We start from the raw sequence: 21,348 nt of genomic DNA, 5'->3' as shown, positions 1-21,348 counted from the left end.
GCCCAGAGAAAGACCATAATTTCCTCTAGAATTAGGACAGGACAGATGGCTCAGATAAAGTTCACACTCGGCTAAATTTTTGCCGAAGTGTGCAAATTCTTTAAAGATACCCTGATGTCTGAAAAGCAAAGACAATATAAAACTGCAAAAATTTAGAGAAATAATAGTTTTAGTTTACCTTAGCTGTGGAAAGAAAAAAGTCATCTTCTAATTAGAAAAAATGCTTTCTTATCTTGAATTTGAGTCATAGTAATAAAAGGCTTATTGTTTACAGCAGTAAAACCCAATACCTGGACCAGGGTTTTTTCAATGGCCATTTTCAGGGAATCTCTACATAGTAGCAACAAGTCCAAGTTTAGAGTTTGAGAGGCAACAGATAGGACTTTCACTGAGATCAGTAGGGAAGTATTCAGTTACACCCAAACTGACGTGGCCCATAATCTTACAGCTAATTGGGGGTCAGTAAAATAAAGTTCAAGAAATATGAGGTGAGCACAGCAAGGTCAGCAAATTACTAGCGTATATTATAATATAAGCACAAATTGTTTCATATGCTCCTGGCTTCGGAAAGTTAAAACTGAGGTTACAGTTTATCAATGGCACCTTGTTCTAACCACAGACACGGAGACTTTGGCCAGCCAGTTATGTGAATGACCTGAACCAGTACACTGTTCCCTCGGTGTGCATACAGTACATAGTTTCTTGGTTTCCAACACACTTGTCCATCTGTTATGATAGCTATTGGTGCCTGCTCAGAATAAGCTTGACTACTTGACTAGTGCACAGAGGCCAAGAAAAAAAAAAGTTTATGATGGACAGCCCTAAAAATATTGCAAGTGTAAGTCTCTCTTTCGGGTCAGTCTTGGCATTGGCACAGACTAGCTCTTTATACACCTGCTGACACATAAGTGCCAAGATATGAATAGCTGAACAGCAGGGAAAATGGAAGCAAAGTATCCTCTTCTCTATAGGCTTCCTAGAAATCACAGTATTATCACAGTGGGTCTCTGAGAATCTGCTAAGACCAACTGGGATATAAAAACATTCTCAGCTGCATGAAGACCAAGACTGATAATGCTTTTTTCCAAGGAAGTCTTACAACAAGAAAAATCACCCAGGATTAGGTTGAACTTTATTACACTGGATACAACAAAGCTGTCATGTTTTGACCTGTGATTTTTGTGTGGAGCAGAATAAAACAATAAGACTTTGCCAAGGAGGTAAAGATAAGAAAAGATGGGACATGCCATCTGTCCCTTAACCAAAGTCGGCCAATGGATGGAATGGGATCAGCCTAGCTGGTTGCAACCATCTGGAGCTACAGACGGCAAATGCTGCTTAGCAAAGCACTATCACAAGGCAGACATAAGGTAAAGTGCGCAGAACCCAAGGTGTTACAGAACTAACCTATCCTGGAGGACAACCTGACGTGAGACTAATGCAGCGCCCCGGTGAAGATCCCTTCCATTGTCTGAATGGATCACCTTACCTTTCTTTACAATTAGTGCATTTGGATAAAATGAACTACAATAATGAGCTATTGTACTATGAACTAAAATGAACTATAAAAATGACCTATTTGGATAAAAAAACCTTTAACAAGGACTTGCTACTTAGCTACCTTGGTTGCTTCTGAATTTTTTTACTTTGATTGACGGGCAACTGTTAGTCTAGTACTTTTAAATCACCTCTACTTACACTTTGGCAGTGGTACACCTTTATGTGGGCTGGGCTTTGACAAGATCATACATGGTCATGCAGTGCCAGACCATGATATAACTGAGCTGCTTCTTTACACTGCCTATGCAAGGCTCAATCAGGATTGCAGCTCTTATGCTCATGCTGCCTTCCTTGTGGCACAATCCATCACTACAGTGGAGACAGTCAGAGTAGTACCCTCACATGCCAGGCTGAACCGGCTGCTCGTATGCAGCAGACATCTTTCAGGGAGTCCAATACTTTTCTTTTGTTCCCAAGGCAAAATGGAACAAATGTCACCCTTCCACTTCCTCTTTAGACAAACTTGAGGTCTGGAATTCAAGGAAGAAAACAGGCACCAGCAATTGCTTTTACATTTCTTTGCACATGAGCCTCCTAAGACTGCCAACTTTCTGAAGACAGTGATTACTTCATTAAACATAAGGCTAAGCAACAAATAAAAGAAGAGTCCCTCATTTGTTACTTATCCTATCTAGGGTCATTACAGACCAAAGGAACCTCAAATTTGCAAGTAGAGCTGAGAAACTGTTTGAAAATATGGAGTAGCTCACTTCTCGCAGGCATGTAAAGTATTGCTACACAAATACACCGCAGCAGGAAAAAAATAAGGCTGAAAACTAAACTATGTTTTCCCTCTTAAGGAGATATTCTTTGAGTTTTTGTCCTCTGTCTCTGAAGCTTCAGCACACGTGAGAAGAGCATGTGGCGCTGCCAAGGGAAAAACTGTAAAGGACAAGTTGGGAAATGGTTTGTGATTCAAAAGGGAAAAGAAGTGGCTTTATCAAAACACCACAAATGGAAGCAAATACAAACTAAGAGAGGAAGGCCAGTGAAAAGAACTCCATAATTTGCTGTTTTACATGAGCCTAACCAAAAAATGCTATGCAAATGAAGACTTAACCCAGTGGAACTTCATTTTCCTGCAGTATGTGTTTTTGGTTTTGGCTGGGCTGCACAGTTCAGTAAACTCATTTCCTGGATGGCCTCATGAAAAAGAAAGAAAACCCCAACCCTTTGACCTTGACAAAATTTCTTCTAAGTACAGCTAAAAGTAAGCTTTCTGGCTATTTCCCAAGACATCTGCAATTAACTGCAAGTATAAATACATTGTTTGTGAGCCTCTTTGAGGGGTAAAGGTATTACATATAGAAGCAAAGTGTTGTTAAAGGCAGACTACAACAAGCACAAATTGGCATGGTTCTGGCCTTAGGTGGGATCTAGTGCTAGCACAGCATCCCACCAAATGAATTTGAAAAGGGCCAGTGAAGGAAATCACAGGGAGTGGGAACTGGAAATCAGGGAAGACTCCCCTCAGAAGACAGAGTTCAGGAGGCAATTGCATCACTGCTCACTCATGTTCCCATCACCAGCCACCATGTCGCCACACATGAGAGCAAAATCTAGAATAGAGAAATTTTGGCATAGTTGAAATCAGTTACGGAAATAAAAGTGTTCTGTAGTCTGGTCAAATAATGAGGTAAGTAGGAGACCAGCAAATGCCTACACATCTTCTCTTGGGACAAGATCCCAGATCAGCATTACTGATGATCTACAGAAGAAGGGTGATCAGCTTTCCTTTTGACTGTACCAGTACAGAGAAACAAGAGATAAGAAAGCATGCTTGGCTTTCTCTCTTCAGTATCACAGGTTTTTAAAAAATAAAAATATAATATAAAGAACATGAGATCATTCTATCCAGTTTAGACTCAGACCCAAACAGAGTTATTAAAGCTACACGGTATAAAATATCAATGGTAGTTTGTGATTTTCTAGACAGCAATGTCTCTCCTAATATGTAACAATATCAATTTTCTTTCTTCTTCCTATTTCTGTTAAACACAGTCTTAAACAACTAGAAATGCCTGTTTTATCTCTTTTTCCTCTTGTTTGGTATAAATTACAAGAAACATATTGATAAAACCATATACAGTTTACAGAAAACATTAGTTAACCACAGAAAGTCGGCAACTACATGATCTATGTCAAACAAATAGAAAAAATTAGGGATAGTCTAAACCACCGGTGTAGTCTCTGATTTTAAAACATGTCTTAAACTTATCTAGCAGTGTAAATTATTCCCAATATAAATCTCCTTTACACTGATAAAAGGAGGGTAAGTACAGACAGTATAGATGAGAATTGGTAATGAACTTCTAAAATGTCTATGCAAGCATTTTTCTTCAGCGGATGCTTCCTGATCTCTTAGGCATTTGAATAGTACCCCAGGTTTATAATAAACTAAAAAAAGGCTAGGAAGTGTTGCCCAAGGACTTTTCATGGAATAAGGCTTTACTGCACAGAAGATTGGTCTGCTGATTTTTGAGTTCATTCTCTTAAGAGTCATATTAAAAAGAGCAACAATAGGTAAATCATTATGTCCTTCAAAGAGGTTTACGTTTATTTCTTGATGCTCCTAAAAAAATGGTAGCTTGGCAATTCAGTTTTATCTGAGTCCCTGAAGATACACAATGCATAACACAACACTGGAGAGATGTGATTTGCTGCAAAGATTCTGAAAGATCTGATTTGTTGCAAAGCCACCCAAGGAGACTGTTTGCCCTTGAGCTCGTTTTTTCCCCTCCTTTGGAAGGTGGGAGGAGTTGGTGGTCAGATTTCCCAGGTGGTTTATATGTAATACTTTTTTAGGAAGTACTAAAAATGAAATACTTTATTTTGTTACTTTTTTTTTTTTTTTTTTTCACACATCATTGTTTGACTTGGGAGTGGAAACCCCTTTTCTCATCTGTTTTTCAGAACAAGTCATCTCCGGGGCTTCAGTAAGCAGGAAATACAGAAAAAATTGTGTTGAATTGCTCTTGAAAAACTACAGTTAATAGGCTTTTAAATGTTCCCCTAGTATTTGTATTATTCCCTAAACATGCCCTGTGTGAAACACTGACCAATAAAAATAATTTAGATGTTAAGCTAACTGACAAGTACTTAAGCATGACCACTGCTGTTACATTAGAAACCCAACAGGGATTTTATTCACATCCGTCCAATTTTTATGTCTTAAGGTTCCCTTGTGTTGCTACTGGAAACCACTGAGAAGCTCCATGGAGAGCTAGGTGGGTGAATCTCAAAGAAAGAAAGTCTGCATTTAAACTTCTTCAGTTTTGTGGGTTTTGTGTTTTTTTTGAGCAAGGAAGCTGTTGAGAGAATATGGGAAATGAGGGAACTTTAACTGTTTTTCTGCAGACACTCTGGTGTTTAATAACTTCCCTCTAACAGGCACCTCCAGCATACCAAAATTTCACTGGGTATTTTCTTACACATAAATACGTCTTTAGAGAACAAAGCCTGCATTAGATGTTTGCTACTTTCAGGCCCTGAACTTTTCCTATCCATAAAGCCACCAAAGAAGGAAGAAGAGCCCCCAGTGGCTGGCAGTCCCTCAGGCACTGGCCAAGGCTCTGGCAAGTGATAGCTGTGGTGTGGTGGGTGCTGCTGGAGAGGATCAGGTTTCAGGAAGGAGCCGAGACCAGTGTTAGGTTATGAAGTGCTGCTGTTTGCCTCCCAGTAGCCAGGAGAAGAAATAACAATGAAAGCAACCTTTTTAGGCTTTCTTTGTAAGAAATATGTGGTAATCAGTTGCTCCCCCTCAACACAGAAAGGTCACCTTTGGAAATGGAGAGCATGTGTCCAATGAGCGTGGCCATTTCTTACTATTTTCCGCATTATTTTGTTTTGTTTAAGACATAAATTGTTTCTGTATGAAAACCATGGGAAAGTAGCTAGCTCTAGGTATGCAACACCTCTCTAGGGAACTGCTAACTTGTAAATGTTGAAACAGTACTTCTAGCGCAGGCAATGGCTAGCTGGGATTCCTCACAGTGGCAAGTGAAACAATGCCTTAAAGAAATGCGCAGAATTGCCAAGACAAAGTGAAGCTGAAATTCTCCAAATTCTTGAAAAGTTTCAAGGTCAGGAACACTGCAAGGGTGGAGGAGCACACAGACAACAGTACCGAGCTAAAAAAGTTAGCAGCAGAGAATCCCTGAATCCTGAGTCGTGTGAGAGAGCCAAGGGGGGTGTGCTTTGATGCATTGAAAGGCTTACACTTGATTGAAAAAGGCACTTAAAATCTTTAAATAAAGACAAATAATGTGATGTTGTTCTCCTTCTTCACTTCTACTATAAACACAGTAGGAAAAGCATCTGTTGCCAATCACAATCTCAGTTACTTCTAATTCCCAATCTACCTTAAAATACAAATGTAACATATAAATCTCTGCACTCATAAAATATATATTTGCAAGTTTATGCACAAATTTTTTGAAAACTGTATTAGTCGATCCAGTTTCTTCTACCATGGCTGGAGAACTGCAGTCTGTTATACCAGCATGAGTTGTGGCAGCTCCAAGAGGCAGGCCAGCAGTACAGTAAGGGAAGGCTACCAGCTGGGTTTTTATAGAAGAAATACCTGCACAGTATTTCACATTTGCTCCACACTTTCTAACTCTGCAAAAGCATTCTGTATTTCTATACATATTTTGAAATCCCACATAAATGGTGAAATCACATTTTAATGAAGCACCTCTGATAAATTATGATAGATTGATGTGTCTTAACTGCTGTTAACTGACAGTAAGTGATCAGCTTTTGTGAAACAGTACTTTAGAGACCTCATACAGTTCTCTAGCAGTCCTACCATGAAAAAAAAAAAATCTGCTTCTAGTGTATTTATTTTGAACTACTGTAGTAGTTCATACAAAGGGCAACAAAGCTGGTGAAGGGTCTGGAGCAAACGTCATACAAGGAGCAGCTGAGGGAACTGGGGGTGTTTAGTTTGGAGAAGAGGAGGCTGAGGGGAGACCTCATCGCCCTCTACAGCTACCTGAAAGGAGGTTGCAGAGAGCTGGGCATGAGTCACTTTAACCAAGTAATAAGCGATAGGACAAGAGGTAATGGCCTCAAGTTGCACCAGGGAAGGTTTAGACTGGATATTAGGAAGCATTTCTTTACAGAACAGGTTGTTGGGCATTGGAATGTGCTGCCCAGGGAGGTGGTGGAGTCCCCATCCCTGGAGCTGTTTAAGAGTAGGGTCGACTTAGCGCTGAGGGATCTGGGGTAGTTGGGAACTGTTAATGTTGGGCTGATGGTTGGACTGGATGATCTTCAAGGACTTTTCCAACCTAGACAATTCTGTGATTCTGTAATAATAAATCATATTTATAAAAAATTAGAATTAAAGGTTGATCCTGAATTACAATAAAAGCAATACTTTAATAAAAGATTCACACAAATGTAACCTAAACTTAGAACTAGACTGACACAGATCACACTTCCATGTAAAAACCCATGAAATTCTGGGTTTTCAGCTGCTTTCAGTGTGTGGTACAAGACATGTAAAGACACTCTGCAGCTTTTGCCACTGAAAGCGATGTGCAGTGTCCCAGTGGAGCAGGACCAGATCCAAAAATAGTTTTCTTTTGACAAAGACATTTAAAAACGACATTTTTCTGTGTGTTTTTTTACATTACTGACAAAACCCCCCCTTTTTTTTTTTCTACCCTATTTCTTCTGTCGGCTCTGAATCCCCCATGGGATTAACAGGAAGCAACCTGAACTTTCACTTCTCTTCTTGCCCATGACAATGGCTTACAGCCCAAACTCTGGTCAGATTGTTACAGTGTGAAACATCCAACAGTCAGCACTTTCACCACTCCCGACAATGACACACAGTGCAGAAAAAGTCCAAACTGATTCTCAAGATGCTGTTGTGCAATTCACATTTGAAATTACTTGTATAATCAAGTTCCTGTTGTAAAGCACATTTTTTTTTAATGAACTAAAAATAATTTCAGCAAACATCAGTGCTCCCTTACACTTGTGAAAAAGAAGAGAACAGTAAAATCAGCTCTATCATTTTTCTCTTTCCACACAGTCTTTTGTGTAGAGGTAGGAAAGCCTTTCAGCCAGAAAACAATCAATAAGTAACTCTGCTCACCCAGTTTGTAAAGACATGTGCAGATTAATGCCGTACTTACCACTCCAACAGGGAAAGCCAGAACAGCCATCACCCAGTCACGAAGGGAAATGAGTTTTTTCAGCTGCCTCTCTTGCTCTTGACTGTCATTTCCTTTAGTGAGAAGACTGGACAGGTCAGTCAAGACGCAGATCCCAAAGAAGACAGCCTGGATAACCTGCACAGAAGAGGAACACACATGAATACAGACAAGATCAGACCTTTGGCAGCTAGCAGGCTCGACACAGGTACCCATGAGGAATAATGCCACACAACTGACATGGGGAGTGGGAAAACATCAGTCCCTTAAATATGGGTAGAGTTTGTACACACAGAAGCCACTTGTGCTTCTAGACTGAAAGCCCTGCATGCACCTTGCTCCTCATGTATGGGGGGAGTAGATGAGAATGGAAGGACAGTTCCAGACGTGGGATTTCCCACCCTCACCTCAGACATGTGCTACTTGCCAAGGACTGAACTGCAGCCACCCCTTCCTGCTTCATTCCATACAACTCAGACCCAAACCATAGCATTTGCCTCTGAGGCAGAAAAAGTGAGAAACACTCCCTATAAAAAGAAAGGAAAGAAAAATGATGAGCGGTTCTTCCCCTTGTGCCAGGAGGTCTCCCTTGGGAGACCCTGCCTGCCCCAGACACTCCACCCAGAGGTGAAGAAGGTGCCTGCGACGTCCTGAGAGATGCAGCACATGGGCTGGGCGTTGGCAAATCTATCACTACTTCATCTCAGGTAGCAAATGACAGAAGAAGCAAGTGGCAAGAGTTATTCAAGCTTTTATTACATGATGGTGGACTGTCATATACCTGCCTTCTCCCTTTTTTGTATTTGCATATTTGTGTGCAATACTGTAAGACTATCTGTTATACTACATTTGTAGTTTGATCACCTGAACCCACTGATTTGGTTCAAACTTGACTTGATCTTAGTTTGATCACTGCATTTTTCTTCCTTAATTAGCTCAGTAAGATTGTAGTAAGTTATCTCAGGAACGTTCTTGCCTGAGGACCTGTGCATCCTTTCTAGTACAGTTCAGATGAAGTGCACAGAGCTTTTTTACTCCCTCATCTGGAAGCCTGGGTCACAAACCCACATGTAACCTCAGGTAAAAAAATAATAAAACATGGGCTTGGTTCCCAAATTGCACAGTGCTTCATCAAAAACATAAACATATGCTTAAAATACATACTACTTGTTTTTCAAAGCAAGCATAAAGTACTAGTTTAAGAAGTCTTATTTGTAAATCTAAGTGTTCTTCTGACTGTGCGTCTCTGACTAGGAAGGAAGGAAGGAAGGAAGGAAGGAAGGAAGGAAGGAAGGAAGGAAGGAAGGAAACCAAATATCAAACAGATGTTGGCTACTAGAAAGAAATCCAGAGATGTGTAACAGTTGAATGGATTAAAGTACATTCCCTTCCTCAACAATCTTTACATGACCCAAATACTTGTAAATTCTGGCTGTAAAGCTGTGAATGACACATGTTCAAATGGTCCCTGGAACTGTTTTCTGCTGTCACTGCTCTCCCCTCTCTAGGCTGTAGCTACCTATAATTTGCTTGATAAATAGATGAAGCAACATTACAAAACATTCCCTGAAGGCATGAAATGTGACAGACTACTAGTGCTAGAGCTGCACATTGTGCTAAAAAAAGGTATTACTACTTCAGATGACTACCTGGAAAAGTTACTATATTCTACAAAATTTCTGAAAAACATTTTATATAAAAGTTGGGGCTCCTTGGAGCTACATAATCACATAAACTCCTAATGCACTTTTTCATATTATTTGTTTGAAAGAAGCACTTAGTAGAAAAAAATCTTCACATACTCAGCCCTGTTTTCCACCAAACAGATGGCCTATTTGGAGAGAAGGAATAGAAGAACTAATTATGCATTTGCTACTTATGAGAAGATATGATACGATCTACTATTCACTCAAGAGTGTGAATGCCAAAAAAGGAAAAGGATTTAAGACAGGACTGGAAAAAAAAGTATACCTAACAGTAATGAGATCAATCTGGGTGTTAAAAAGTTTAGGCTGAGTACCAGGAAATATTTCCTAACAGTGAGCTCTATCAGACCATGAAATAGTTTCTCAGAGGAAGTGGTGGAAGCCTCATGGCTTGAGTCACTCAAACCAATATTGGACAAAACACTCAATAATGTGCTGCAGGGAACAGTATTATGCTGGCAGGGCTTGGACAAGTGACTAATGAATTGTTTGCAGCTCTAACTATGATTCCCTGAAATGGTCTCTCTCCAAAGAAACATAGACTCAAACAATCACACGCCCACTTTCCAAGGGAATTGAGATTGTGCATCTACTAATCAATCACAAACGGAACAGCCTCTCTCCCCATTATCCCATTATGAACACACCACCTTCAAGGGAAAATACAATGATATCATCGGGAATAACTGAAAACTCCTAAAGGGAAAGAAAGTACCCAAAGATTTCAGAGACTAGGTATGAAGTAAACTATTCTACAAAAAGATTAACAAATAAAAAAATCCATATAGGAAAGAGAAAATTACATTTTTATTGAGAACATTCAGAGCCAATGAAAAAATCGTAGTGTTCAGGGAGGAACAGTTCCAGCTTATTCACACAAATAATGTATGCACATTCACTCTAATACTTCCTTTCCTTTCTAAAATGTGCAAGAAAACTCTTCTGACACCTATCAACATTTAGGATTAGACTGAGGACCTCCAGAGCTACATGAGTCTCAGCAGCATAAACTGAACAGCCAGAATCAGTAACGATTTACATCCTTTATGGGTCTGGCATAGGAAAAGCGTAGCATGCAACTACTGGTGGTTTATGGTATGAATCAAATTTTTAAAGTCCATGCTCCTCAGTGTGAATGCTGTCTACCAGATGTGAAAAGTTCACAGTAAGGGAGCAGAAACTCCCTCTAAACAATATTCTCCAAAGTGCCCTGGTGTTACCTCAGATTTAAGATCACATTTTCAAAACAAGAACCTTCTTTTGAAAATCTGCAGGTGGTGAACCTATACATGAAACATCCCTGAGACATTAAACAAATAGTTGACTTTTTTTTTCCCCTTGGAAATGTAAGCAATAACAGCACTTCAGAGGAATTATCCTCCAGTTTTGCCTCTAACTAGAGTTTGAAGGAAAACAGTGATTTAGAAAATGACAAATTTGACAGAAAACAGCTATACCTTCCTTATACCATGTAACAGTGATAGAGGCAGAAACTTGTAAGCAGACTATGCAAAACCAAGAAAATAATTAATACAGGTATAAAATACTAACTTACTGCTGACCCCATTTTTTCCACTGAAGTGTAGAGGGACCACTGCTACTATAGTTGATTAGACTAGAGTACCCTTAAACTGTGATAACACAATGATAAGTAACAGAAACTTAACTTTAACTTCCCAGACATCTGCTGGAAATACAACACAGCAGAGCAGGACCAGTCCCAGAGATTCCTGGAAAGTGTGGAAGGTATCTTCCTGACACAGCTGGTGAGTGAACCGACCAGAGAAGGTTCCCTGTTGGACCTCCTCTTTGTGAACAGAGCAGGACTGGTGGATGATGTGGTGGCTGGAGGCTGACTAGGGCACAGTGATCATGAAGTAATAGAGTTATCTATTCTTAGAGAGGCCAGGAGAGCTTACAGGCCCGTCAGCTTGACTTCAGTGCTCGGGAAGCTGATGGAGCAGCTCATCCTGAGTACCATCACACAACACGTGCAGGACAGCGATCAGGCCCAGTCAGCATGGGTTTATGAAAGGCAGGTCCTGACTGACAAACCTGATCTCCTTCTACAACAGGGCGACCTGCTTATTGAATGAGGGAAAGGCTGTGGATGTTGCTATTAAGTTAAATCCAGTTGGTGGCCAATCATGAGTGGTGTCCCCCAGGGCTCGGTTCTGGGCCCACTCCTGTTTAACATCTTCACTGATGATCTAGACAAAGGGATTGAGTGCGCCCTCAGTAAGTTTGCAGATGACACCAAGTTGGGTGGGAGTGTTGATCTGCTCGAGGGTAGGGAGGCTCTGCAGGGAGACCTGGACAGGCTGGAGCCATGGGCTGAGGCCAACTGGAGGAGTTTTCATAAGGTCAAATGCCGGGGGCTGCCCTTGGGCCACAACAACCCCCAGCAGCGCTACAGGCTTGGGGAGGAGTGGCTGGAGAGCTGCCAGTCAGAGAGGGACCTGGGGGTGTTGACTGACAGCCGGCTGAACAGGAGCCAGCAGTGTGCCCAGGGGGCCAAGAAGGCCAATGGCATCCTGGCTTGTGTCAGCAATAGCGTGGCCAGCAGGGACAGGGAAGGGATCTGACCCCTGTACTCGGCACTGGTGAGGCCGCACCTCGATTCCTGTGTTCAGTTTTGGGCCCCTCACTACAAAAAGGACATTGAATGACTCAAGCGTGTCCAAAGAAGGGCAACGAAGCTGGTGCAGGGTCTGGAGCACAGGTGGTACAAGAAGCAGATGAGGGAACTGGGGGTGTTTAGTCTGGAGAAGAGGAGGCTGAGGGGAGACCTCATCGCCCTCTACAGCTACCTGAAAGGAGGTTGTAGAGAGATGGGGATGAGCCTCTTTAACCAAGTGATAGGACAAGAGGTAATGGCCTCAAGTTGTGCCAGAGAAGGTTTAGACTGGATATTAGGAAGCATTTCTTTCCAGAACAGGTTGTTAGGCGTTGGAATGGGCTGCCCAGGGAGGTGGTGGGGTCCCCACCCCAGGAGGTGTTTTAAGAGTTGGGTTGACATAGCGCTGAGGGATATGGTGTAGTTGGGAACTGTCAGTGTTAGGTTAACGGTTGGACTGGGTGATCTATAAGGTCTTTTCCAACCTTGATGATTCTGTGTTTCTGTGAAATGGCCATCAACAGGTAATTTAGTAATACAAAACTCTGAGCAGAGAAAATACTTGTTAAGTTGTGGCAGGAGAAACCAGATATGAACAGAAGATTAAACCAAGCAGTCCAGAAATCTTATCAAACAGTGAGATCTATTCAGATTATACAGATCAGAAAAGATTGTTCCTTATGAACAATTAGAATAAAGTAATCTAATTGTACACGTGTCTCCTATGAGAAAATAAAGACATTCTTCAGTAGGACAGTTACTCCATAAGGTGCTCACTGAAGGATAGCAGCTAATGATATCCCTGTACTCCCCCTAATTTGTCTTCTTAGAGTCAGACAGAAAATATATTTCCTTGTAAACCTTTCTTCAGGGCATGGAGACTCCCTTCTCCCCCATGCCATGGGGCTCCACAGTGCAGACAAAATCTCTGCACAGCTGAGGTCAATGGAAATCACCACTCTTACCATGGCAGAAACTCCCATTAAATTCACTGAATCTAGGATTTCATTACCTGTGGACTCATTCTCTTTCAAGCTCACTCTCATAATCAGAAGTATTCCTTAGAGTTCTGGGCAGGAACTGGAAAAGCCTATGTAAGCACTACTATTATTCATGGGTATTTCTTCCTCTATATATCTTTGAAAACGGAGTTCACTATCCTCAAGTTAACATTTTCAAGGTTAACAGCACTTACAAATTATTTCATGTACCCCTCTATGAAATAAGACATCTAAGTAGGCTGGCAAGTAGACAACGCTGCCAGAATAAATGGGAGTAACACTCACAAAATCAGTCAGAAATAACAACAAACCATGGAAAATTAAGAAACTTCTACAAGTTCAAAAATGCCATGTTTGCACATGAAGTCCATGTGTGTCTGTGTGTGTGCACATGCACATGTATTAGGTACCTGCACCTCACTTAATAGGTAAGTTTCCACTATTTAAAGATAAGACTGTATTTAAGACAGACACTTAAGAGTCTGCAAATATAACTCATATTATAGGAAGGCTAATTCACACTAGGGTGTCAGGGAGGCCTGGCTGATCCTTGGGGGCTGGGAGTGGCAGGGTGGGCAGCCAGGGCCCATCCCACCCCCAGCCAGGAGCATGGCAGCCAGCGGCACTGGCACCGCCCCAGCCCCAGATACTGGGCACCTCCCTGGGGACCGGCCACCAGACTGTGGGTGGGGGGCAGACATAACCTGACTCATCAAAGCCATGCTCACACTTAAGACAACCTGTGGCTTTCCACAGGAAGATGAAAGTTTAGCTCTACCAGCATGCAAAATCAAATTGCTGAAGGTTGTAATTTCTCATGTATTTCAGATTTTACAGTGTGCCATATATAGAACACGATCTGATTTTCCTTTTCAAACAACAGGAATATGGTTTATAACCTCAGAGTATCTGTTACTTCTCCTTGTCACCTTGTGTCACTTCAGCTTTCAGTCCTCCAGACTCTAGACATTATTTGATGTACAAATACACTATGCTTCATCAGTTGACTGTATTTTAAGAAACTCTATAAAGTAATTTAAGTCAGATTTTATCTCTGTCACCACCATAAACACAACTGATTGGACTCTGTTTTGGGACCATGCTTGGTTTGGGTTGTAGTGTATCAGGCTGTACACAAGTGCATGTGGACAGTCTGCATCCTGTAACAACAGCTTATTTATCTATAGTTGCAATGTGAAGAGCAAATCCAGGTTAAGTCAAGAATAACAAGGTATTTTTGATAGAAAATGCACTGTGTTTACAGAATGAAGCCATGGGCTGTAGCTGTTTATTAAATCTGCTACTGCTCTTCACTGCATGAAGCTACTAATTCTCCGTGTCCGTTCCATTCCAGTGTTACTCACAGGCACATTGCTTTTATTCTTGTCGCCTTCCCTCCCTTGCTGTATCTTTGGTAGTTATAATAACAAGTAGAAGCTGGACAACATGTAATCAAGTGCTAAATCTTTGTATCAGAGAAGCTACTTACCAGATAAGGAAAAGGCACATCTTTGTGTCTATTCACAAATGAAAGAGACATAAAGAAATTTTAAGTACTAAAATACAAGTCAGTGTAATATATCTAATCACTAAATCTACAATTAATCAAAGCTGAAATGCAAACACCATAAAAAAGTACTGTGTGCTGTTCAGAATCATTACTTCTGTGCAAGGAATGGGGAAGATGACTTGTGTTTTAAAGGCCAGAGGTAAAAGAGCAACATCACCCCAGGAAATTCAGTGACTGACTAACTTAGGGCATGAACTCAGACCTCACTATTACACCTTCTTCCACACTGGCTGCAGTGCTATGGCCATTTTACTTTGTTTCGTTTGTTGAAGCAGGTTTCAACAATGCAACAGGCCACTTCAACACAGAAAAGGAACACCGCCCCTGCCCATCAAAAGCCAGTAGCCTGAGAAACCAAATACACAACATACAGGAGAAAAGTAAGCCAAAGGGAATGAAAACAGAGTAAGCCAAAGGACTACTTAAGGATGCAAATGACACAGTGTTGGTTAGGAACCTCAAAATATATATTTCTCCTATTCCTCCTTTCACTTACACAAATTAGAACTTAAACTCCACTAGTAAAACATGACACTTATTTCTATCAGAAGAGCCATTACAAATTCAGTAAGCGCATAGATGGACAGCCTTATAAGTATCTAGCATTGCCCTCATCCAAACCAGTGACTCATGTCTCCCTTTACAGCCGTCAGTGGGGGGAAGGCTCCTCTAACCCACATGTCTCACATGAAGACTAGTCCTTACTAGGAAATTTAACTTCATTTTCATGATCTTTTCATATGACATGAATCAGCTTATAAAACATGTCTAATCTCTTACCGTATCATGTAAGTTCAGGGACTCCTTTAAATATCATCCTTTACTTTGTACATAACCTTCTGTAGACTTTTTCTTTGAAGCCCACCAGTATTGTTCAAATGTAACCCAGGATGGGCTTTTAAACAAATGAGATTTTATAGATACAGAAAAGAATAAAGTCTACTATGTAATTATTATGCATGGAAAAGAAACTCGTTTGACTCTTGGGTCTACTACATTTTTTAAGTCCAAGTGCTCAAGCACCTACTATGGACCTGTGGAAAGGGGACAAAGCAGTGTAAGCTAATGAGACCTTGTGCTTACGAGAGGAGAGACTCATTTTAAAATTCTGCCTGTTGGAACAAAAGATGTGTTTTTATCTGCAGGCAGAAAAGCAACTTTTGTGGAAACTAAGTGATGTAAGTAAGAAATCAGAAAACCAAAACAGATGTGGGCCCCTAAAATTTATTTTTATAGCTTTCAGCATCTATTACAATTCACAATTTTCAGCACATGAAAAAAACCCAAACAGATAAATAATATAACCATACTGCTTACACCTCTTCCTTTCTCTCTCCATCTTCCCTACTTAACCCAGGAAAAGCCCTTACTGTGTTACACTTACTGGAGAGGTTAAGTCTTAGACTGTTCCACCTTAACATGATTCTTGACTGTCTATTAATGATTTGCAAAAATATGCAGCACAGTTCTTGAAGAGGTAATGTGGTTGTGTTTAGTTTTAATAGCAGTTTTCTTAGTATTTTTAGGACTTCTATGAGGACAAATACATTATTTCTTACTACAACAAGCTAAGCTGAAACTTGGTAAACTATCAAAAATATTTGGAATTGCTTTCATTTTTAAAGCCAAAAAAAGCATACTTAAGTTATTCTTTTTACATGGGTAAAATACCCCAACAAAAAAAACGCTGTAGAGGACAACAACTGAGAAATTAATTTTAAAGTGCTACTATATCTCCGCTGTGTTGCATAGAGGACATTTCCAAGATGATCTCAGCATGAGAGAGTGTATGCCATCTGGCTCAGAAGTGCTAACAGCGTGGAATCCACTACCATGTATCTGATGAAGAGATGGACAAATACAGATGCAATACGAACAAAAAATTGACCAGATGCTGAGAAAGTGTTAAATTTTCTCAGATCTTTTGCATTCTTTTTAGCTGTGTCATTCCTCTCCAAAACCATGTCAATCCAGTCTTCCTTCTTCCTCTAAAACCTACAGGTATTTTCTGGATACTTTTGAGTTACAGATGTCTGGATATCTTACTTTGATCTTAGAAGCACTAAGCTCATTGTTTCAATATTTAAGAATTTATTATTCTATTTTTATCTTTTTGATTTTAAATTGTTTTGACTAAACTCATTTTCTTATAAGCTCCATCTTCCTCCTTACTTTCTTGCATTGTGTATAGAAAAGTTGCCATTACTACTTATTGTATCCTGCTTATAAGACAGTGTAATTTCATTAAAATTAAATAATCTATTCAGCAAACATGTATAATGCAGTTTATTCAGAATAGATTATGATTTTATTAGGTTATATCTTTTATGCTTTTCTTTGCTAAAATTTAATCTTATTAGTATTATACACTACATAGAAGGTTATGTCATTATTTTGGCTTAAACGCTAATTTTACACATTTCAGCATGACTGGTACGTTCTCTGAAGCAGTGGCCTTGCAGTCAACCAGTCAGGAATGGCAGCTCTCTAGACAATGTTTGGGATAGCTGGTTAAGAAGCTAAGACTTGTTCTGCAGCTGTCTGTGCTAAACTGAGCTTTAGGATAGGGTTTCTGATGGCTGGAAAGTCCCTAGCACTTTCTAAGTTAATTACTCCAAAAAGAAATTACATTTTATTAAGTTCAGAACTTTTTCAAAGAAATGGCTTTCTTAAAACTTCAGAAGCTTCTGCATTGCACCAACTTTTTCATGTTTAGAAATACAGTTTGAAAACCACTAGAGGGAAGCAATTCTGACAGATCAAATTTGAAAACAAAACTACACAGAAGTTTTTAAAAGTTAGTGACTGGTTTTGCTTTTCATTTCTTCCCTTTTTAATGAATTGTTAACAGCTGCCTTTTTAATTGCTGAATTTAGAAAAGGTCATGACTGATATATCTCAGCGACATGGTGACAGAGATGGAAATGCAAATGAGAAAGGCACTACTATCTTTTGAGACATAGCAGCCTCAGTGCTGCCCTACTATGGCTGTAGGAAATCAAAGGTTTTAATCTGTCTGTTTCCTGAGCACTGTGAAAGCAGTAATGAATGATTTCTCACACCAGTCCATCAAGGCAGGCTGTTAAGTGATACTGTCTCAGTTGGGCAATTCTCCCTCTCTCCAGGGAAGGTAAGGGAAGGAAGCATTAGGAGCTTTATCCCACCTCTTCATCCACCTAACCTACCAACAACACACAAACCAACTCAGTTGCAAACCTACGCTGTGAAAAATAGCTTAAGTCTCCAATCAGGGTCATCTTCAGATTTTGGTTAAAACAACTTTTCTTCTTCAGCTCACTGCTGCAGCAGTATATTAATATACACACAAAGTATAACATAGCAGGTAAAGTATATTAATAAATAAAGTTATTACTAAGACAAGGATGTTCTATAAATAGCCCACAGCAAAGGATGCTGCTATTCAAGCTCCAGTTGAAAAAAAGAGAGGACATAATTTTGTGTTATTAATTATAAAGCATGTGGTTCAATGAAAGGTGATCTAACATGTACTGTCCTCATAAACAAGAATATTTTTGACACAACATTTCAAGCAAGGCACTGTGTGTTATAAACAGTTGTATTTCAGGAGGAAAAAAAAAAGTTCTCATTATCTTACATCTCTAAAGAAAACATGGGAAAAACCCTGATACAAGCTAACTGCATTTAAATTAAATAATACAAGGGGGGGGTGAGTGTTCACTGGGTGTGTGCCATTTCAACCTCAGATGATAACACTTTCCTGCTTTCCTTGTCTTTCTCATGAATAAATCTCAAAGGAAATTAAGGATTTATTTCATGATTGCCATTGGTGAAAGTGAGGCAGGGAGAAGTGAGCTGGCCAAGATCAGGCAGCAGGGGACCCAGGGATGAACTCAGGTGCCCTGATCCATAGACAAGTCTCTCGGCATTTCACCAGGCTGTTCTTCATGCCTCTGCACTCACAGTGACAGCCATTTCCATTGCTTACTAGAGAAAACACTCCCATCTTTCTCAGAGAAACAGCATGGGCCTTTTCATTCCCTCCAAATGCAGCCATACTAGTGTTAGCATAAATCCAAATATTTTTCCTCTTATGTAGCTCATATTGATCATAGTTTTCAAAGACCTGTTTGCTTTACTGTGTCTTTCAAAGTTTTCTAATGATTAGATACTGTAATTCTGACTAGCTGATCTATTTGTGCCAACCAACTAGTTACCAAGGTCTAAAATATAATATCTTTGGAGAGCTTGTCCATTATATCATTCTCATCTTTACTGTTCTTACACCTTAGTTCATAACAGCAAATATTGATTCTGAGCAACACTAGCACTAAATAAATCTGTTTAATTTTTCCATCACTGGTTCTGCTCTGTATGAGTAAGTTCATCAATTCAGTGTGGTGCACACCTGGCTTCCAGCATCCCTGTAGGGCAGGGCACTGGGTGGAAGAAGCACAACCATCCCATCTGCTACCTCGAGACTGTCTTTGGAGAGAGTGGCCTGAAAAAGAAATGGCATGGAGCCCTATCTTGCCTTACATGCTTATGAAGGCAGACACAGTTCAAACATCTCTCTCTCTTTCTTACTCTAACCAATATTGAACCATTTCTTGAGTTTCCAAACTAATCTTTCAGACATTGCTTTTTACTGTATTTTTGTTTTGCTCACTACTTTTCATTTCACTTGCAAAAGGAAGAATGAGATTAACTGTAAGGAATTTTAAATTTACATCCCCCTACATATTATGGAAAGCTACTTTACAACTACCTTGCATCACACCAGGTTCCAAACCCATCAGATTTAGGTGCTCTCCACCAGGCCACTGAACATTGACTGACAAACAGGAAATGTATTTTTTTAATCAGTAAACACCACAAGGTCAATAATATGCTGTTCTTTCTTCTCTAGAGACAGGAGGCTCAAACACCTACTGTAGCGATTAAATAAGAAGCAGATGACTCCAGAAAAGAGACCTTTGCTAAAGTGTGATACTGGTGACTATTGACAGCGAGCATGGTGTTCTGGATTCTCCATGGCAGGAAAAGCACTTTGCAAGTAGTAGCTTCTAGATGTGGCAGCCCAGCACAAAAGAAAAGAAAGCATCCCTGCCTGTCAAGGGATGCCTACTTATCAGATGGGCAGAACGCATCAGGAAATGCCCAAGTATCAGCCGTACTCTGATAAACCTCTTAGTACTCCAACACTAATGCCTCCATGAACCAAGGAGGTGTGCATACGTGCACTCTGAATTAACTCTGTAGTTGTAATTGCAATGCAGCTGGGGACACAGGCTGTGCCCCAGCACATGCTCGGGGTGCTGACTCACCCATAGGAACTCCCTGGGCAGTCCCGGGAACTCCCCAGCTAGTTTCTGTCCAGATGAGATAACTGACTGATAGCTACTACAACCCGCCCCGGGCAGTCCCGGCTCCACCAGAGGTCGGAGGGATCGGCTGAAGAACTCCCCAGGCAGTCCCAGGCCCTGTTAACTAGATAACTGACTGCGTGGTGGGGACTGGGGAGGCAGGGAGATCCCAGCAGCCCTGGGAACAACCTAGGCTGGCCCCGGAAAGTGGTGAACTGATACATACTATTTTTCTATTTAGATACAGTTATCAATGGATAGGGCAATTTTTTGCACATAGTCGAGGCGATTTTAACTAGAAACTCATCATGCATGCACCAGAGTGTTGACATGGGACCAAAGGCCAGCTAGATGGTAAGAATTCATGAAACCACAGCTGGGGAAGTCCAGTCAAAACCAGCTCAAAATTCTGTTATGAGGACACTTGTAATGGAGACTCCTATCACCACCTGGACAGAAACTGGTTGTACTGTCACAACAGTGACAACAGTAACACAAGAGTGTTACCTCATGCAGAACATCCAAACAAATCTGTTTCTTTACTTAACACTTGAACCAGTATGTGTGAAACATAGACCAGAACAGCCTCTTAAGAAAATGAGAGCCTACCACCACGTAAGCTGGCCACAATGAAATCACACACAGATTTCAAACATAACTCCAGAGTACAAGGGCATTGGTCCAAATAAATGTATCTGATGCCACTGTCAGATTTTACATAAGGTACCTCTAATTCTGACTTGCAGAATACATATGCTTTTCCCAAAATGCTTAGTAAATAAGTACATTCCAGTATTCTGCCCTGTTCCTCACAACACAAAAATGTTGGCTACACAGATAACGTTCATAAATGTTGGTGGTTTCTGGGCCATGCCCATTTATTTATAATCTCGCTGTAGTCCGCTACAGCACTAAGCACAGACACCACTGCAACGGAACAAGGACCTCTCCTGTCCAGACCAGCTGTAAGAGTGCAACATGAAACTTCACACCAGAGCACCGGAGCAGAGTTGGTGACCAGCTCTGTCGGCATGCCTGTCCTGAGACATTCAGTTCTGACTAACAGAGAGATCAGGTCATTTTCAACCTCTAGCTTTGGATCAGCCAGGAATCCTGGCTCAGAGACGTGTCACACATTTCACACAACACAGCCTGAGCAGGGGGTCTGGACTCCTCCACCCCCCCTGTCATGAGAACAAAGCCAAGTACTTGAAGGTGAGCTGAGATGAGTCCAACCTGGACACTGCTCCATATACATTCAGGAAGGCTTGGTCTGGATTAGGCATGTATCTACCAGAAGGTTCAGGTGTGAGAGGGCACAGGGTTTTTAGACACCTGGCTCTCAAAGTGGAAGTCACAATGCTCACACAATACTCAATTTC

At 40.7% G+C, this 21,348-nt stretch overlaps 1 protein-coding gene across 3 annotated transcripts in view; it reads right to left on the bottom strand.

Annotated features, from left to right (window-relative positions):
* AIG1 (androgen induced 1) overlaps positions 1 to 21,348 on the bottom strand; it is a 127,199-nt gene that overhangs the window by 81,541 nt on the left and 24,310 nt on the right. For 2 of the 3 annotated variants that reach the window (XM_074924457.1, XM_074924447.1), the window contains exon 2: positions 7,710 to 7,865. The exons of the other annotated variant lie outside the window; for it this stretch is intronic. In XM_074924457.1, coding sequence (XP_074780558.1) covers positions 7,710 to 7,865 — 156 coding nt within the window. The remainder of the gene's footprint in view (positions 1 to 7,709; positions 7,866 to 21,348) is intronic. 3 annotated transcript variants of the gene reach the window in all.

The sequence above is a fragment of the Athene noctua genome, chromosome 1 (assembly GCF_965140245.1).
Source record: "Athene noctua chromosome 1, bAthNoc1.hap1.1, whole genome shotgun sequence".
NCBI lineage: Eukaryota > Metazoa > Chordata > Aves > Strigiformes > Strigidae > Athene > Athene noctua.
This window is presented reverse-complemented; position numbering and strand designations above follow the sequence as displayed.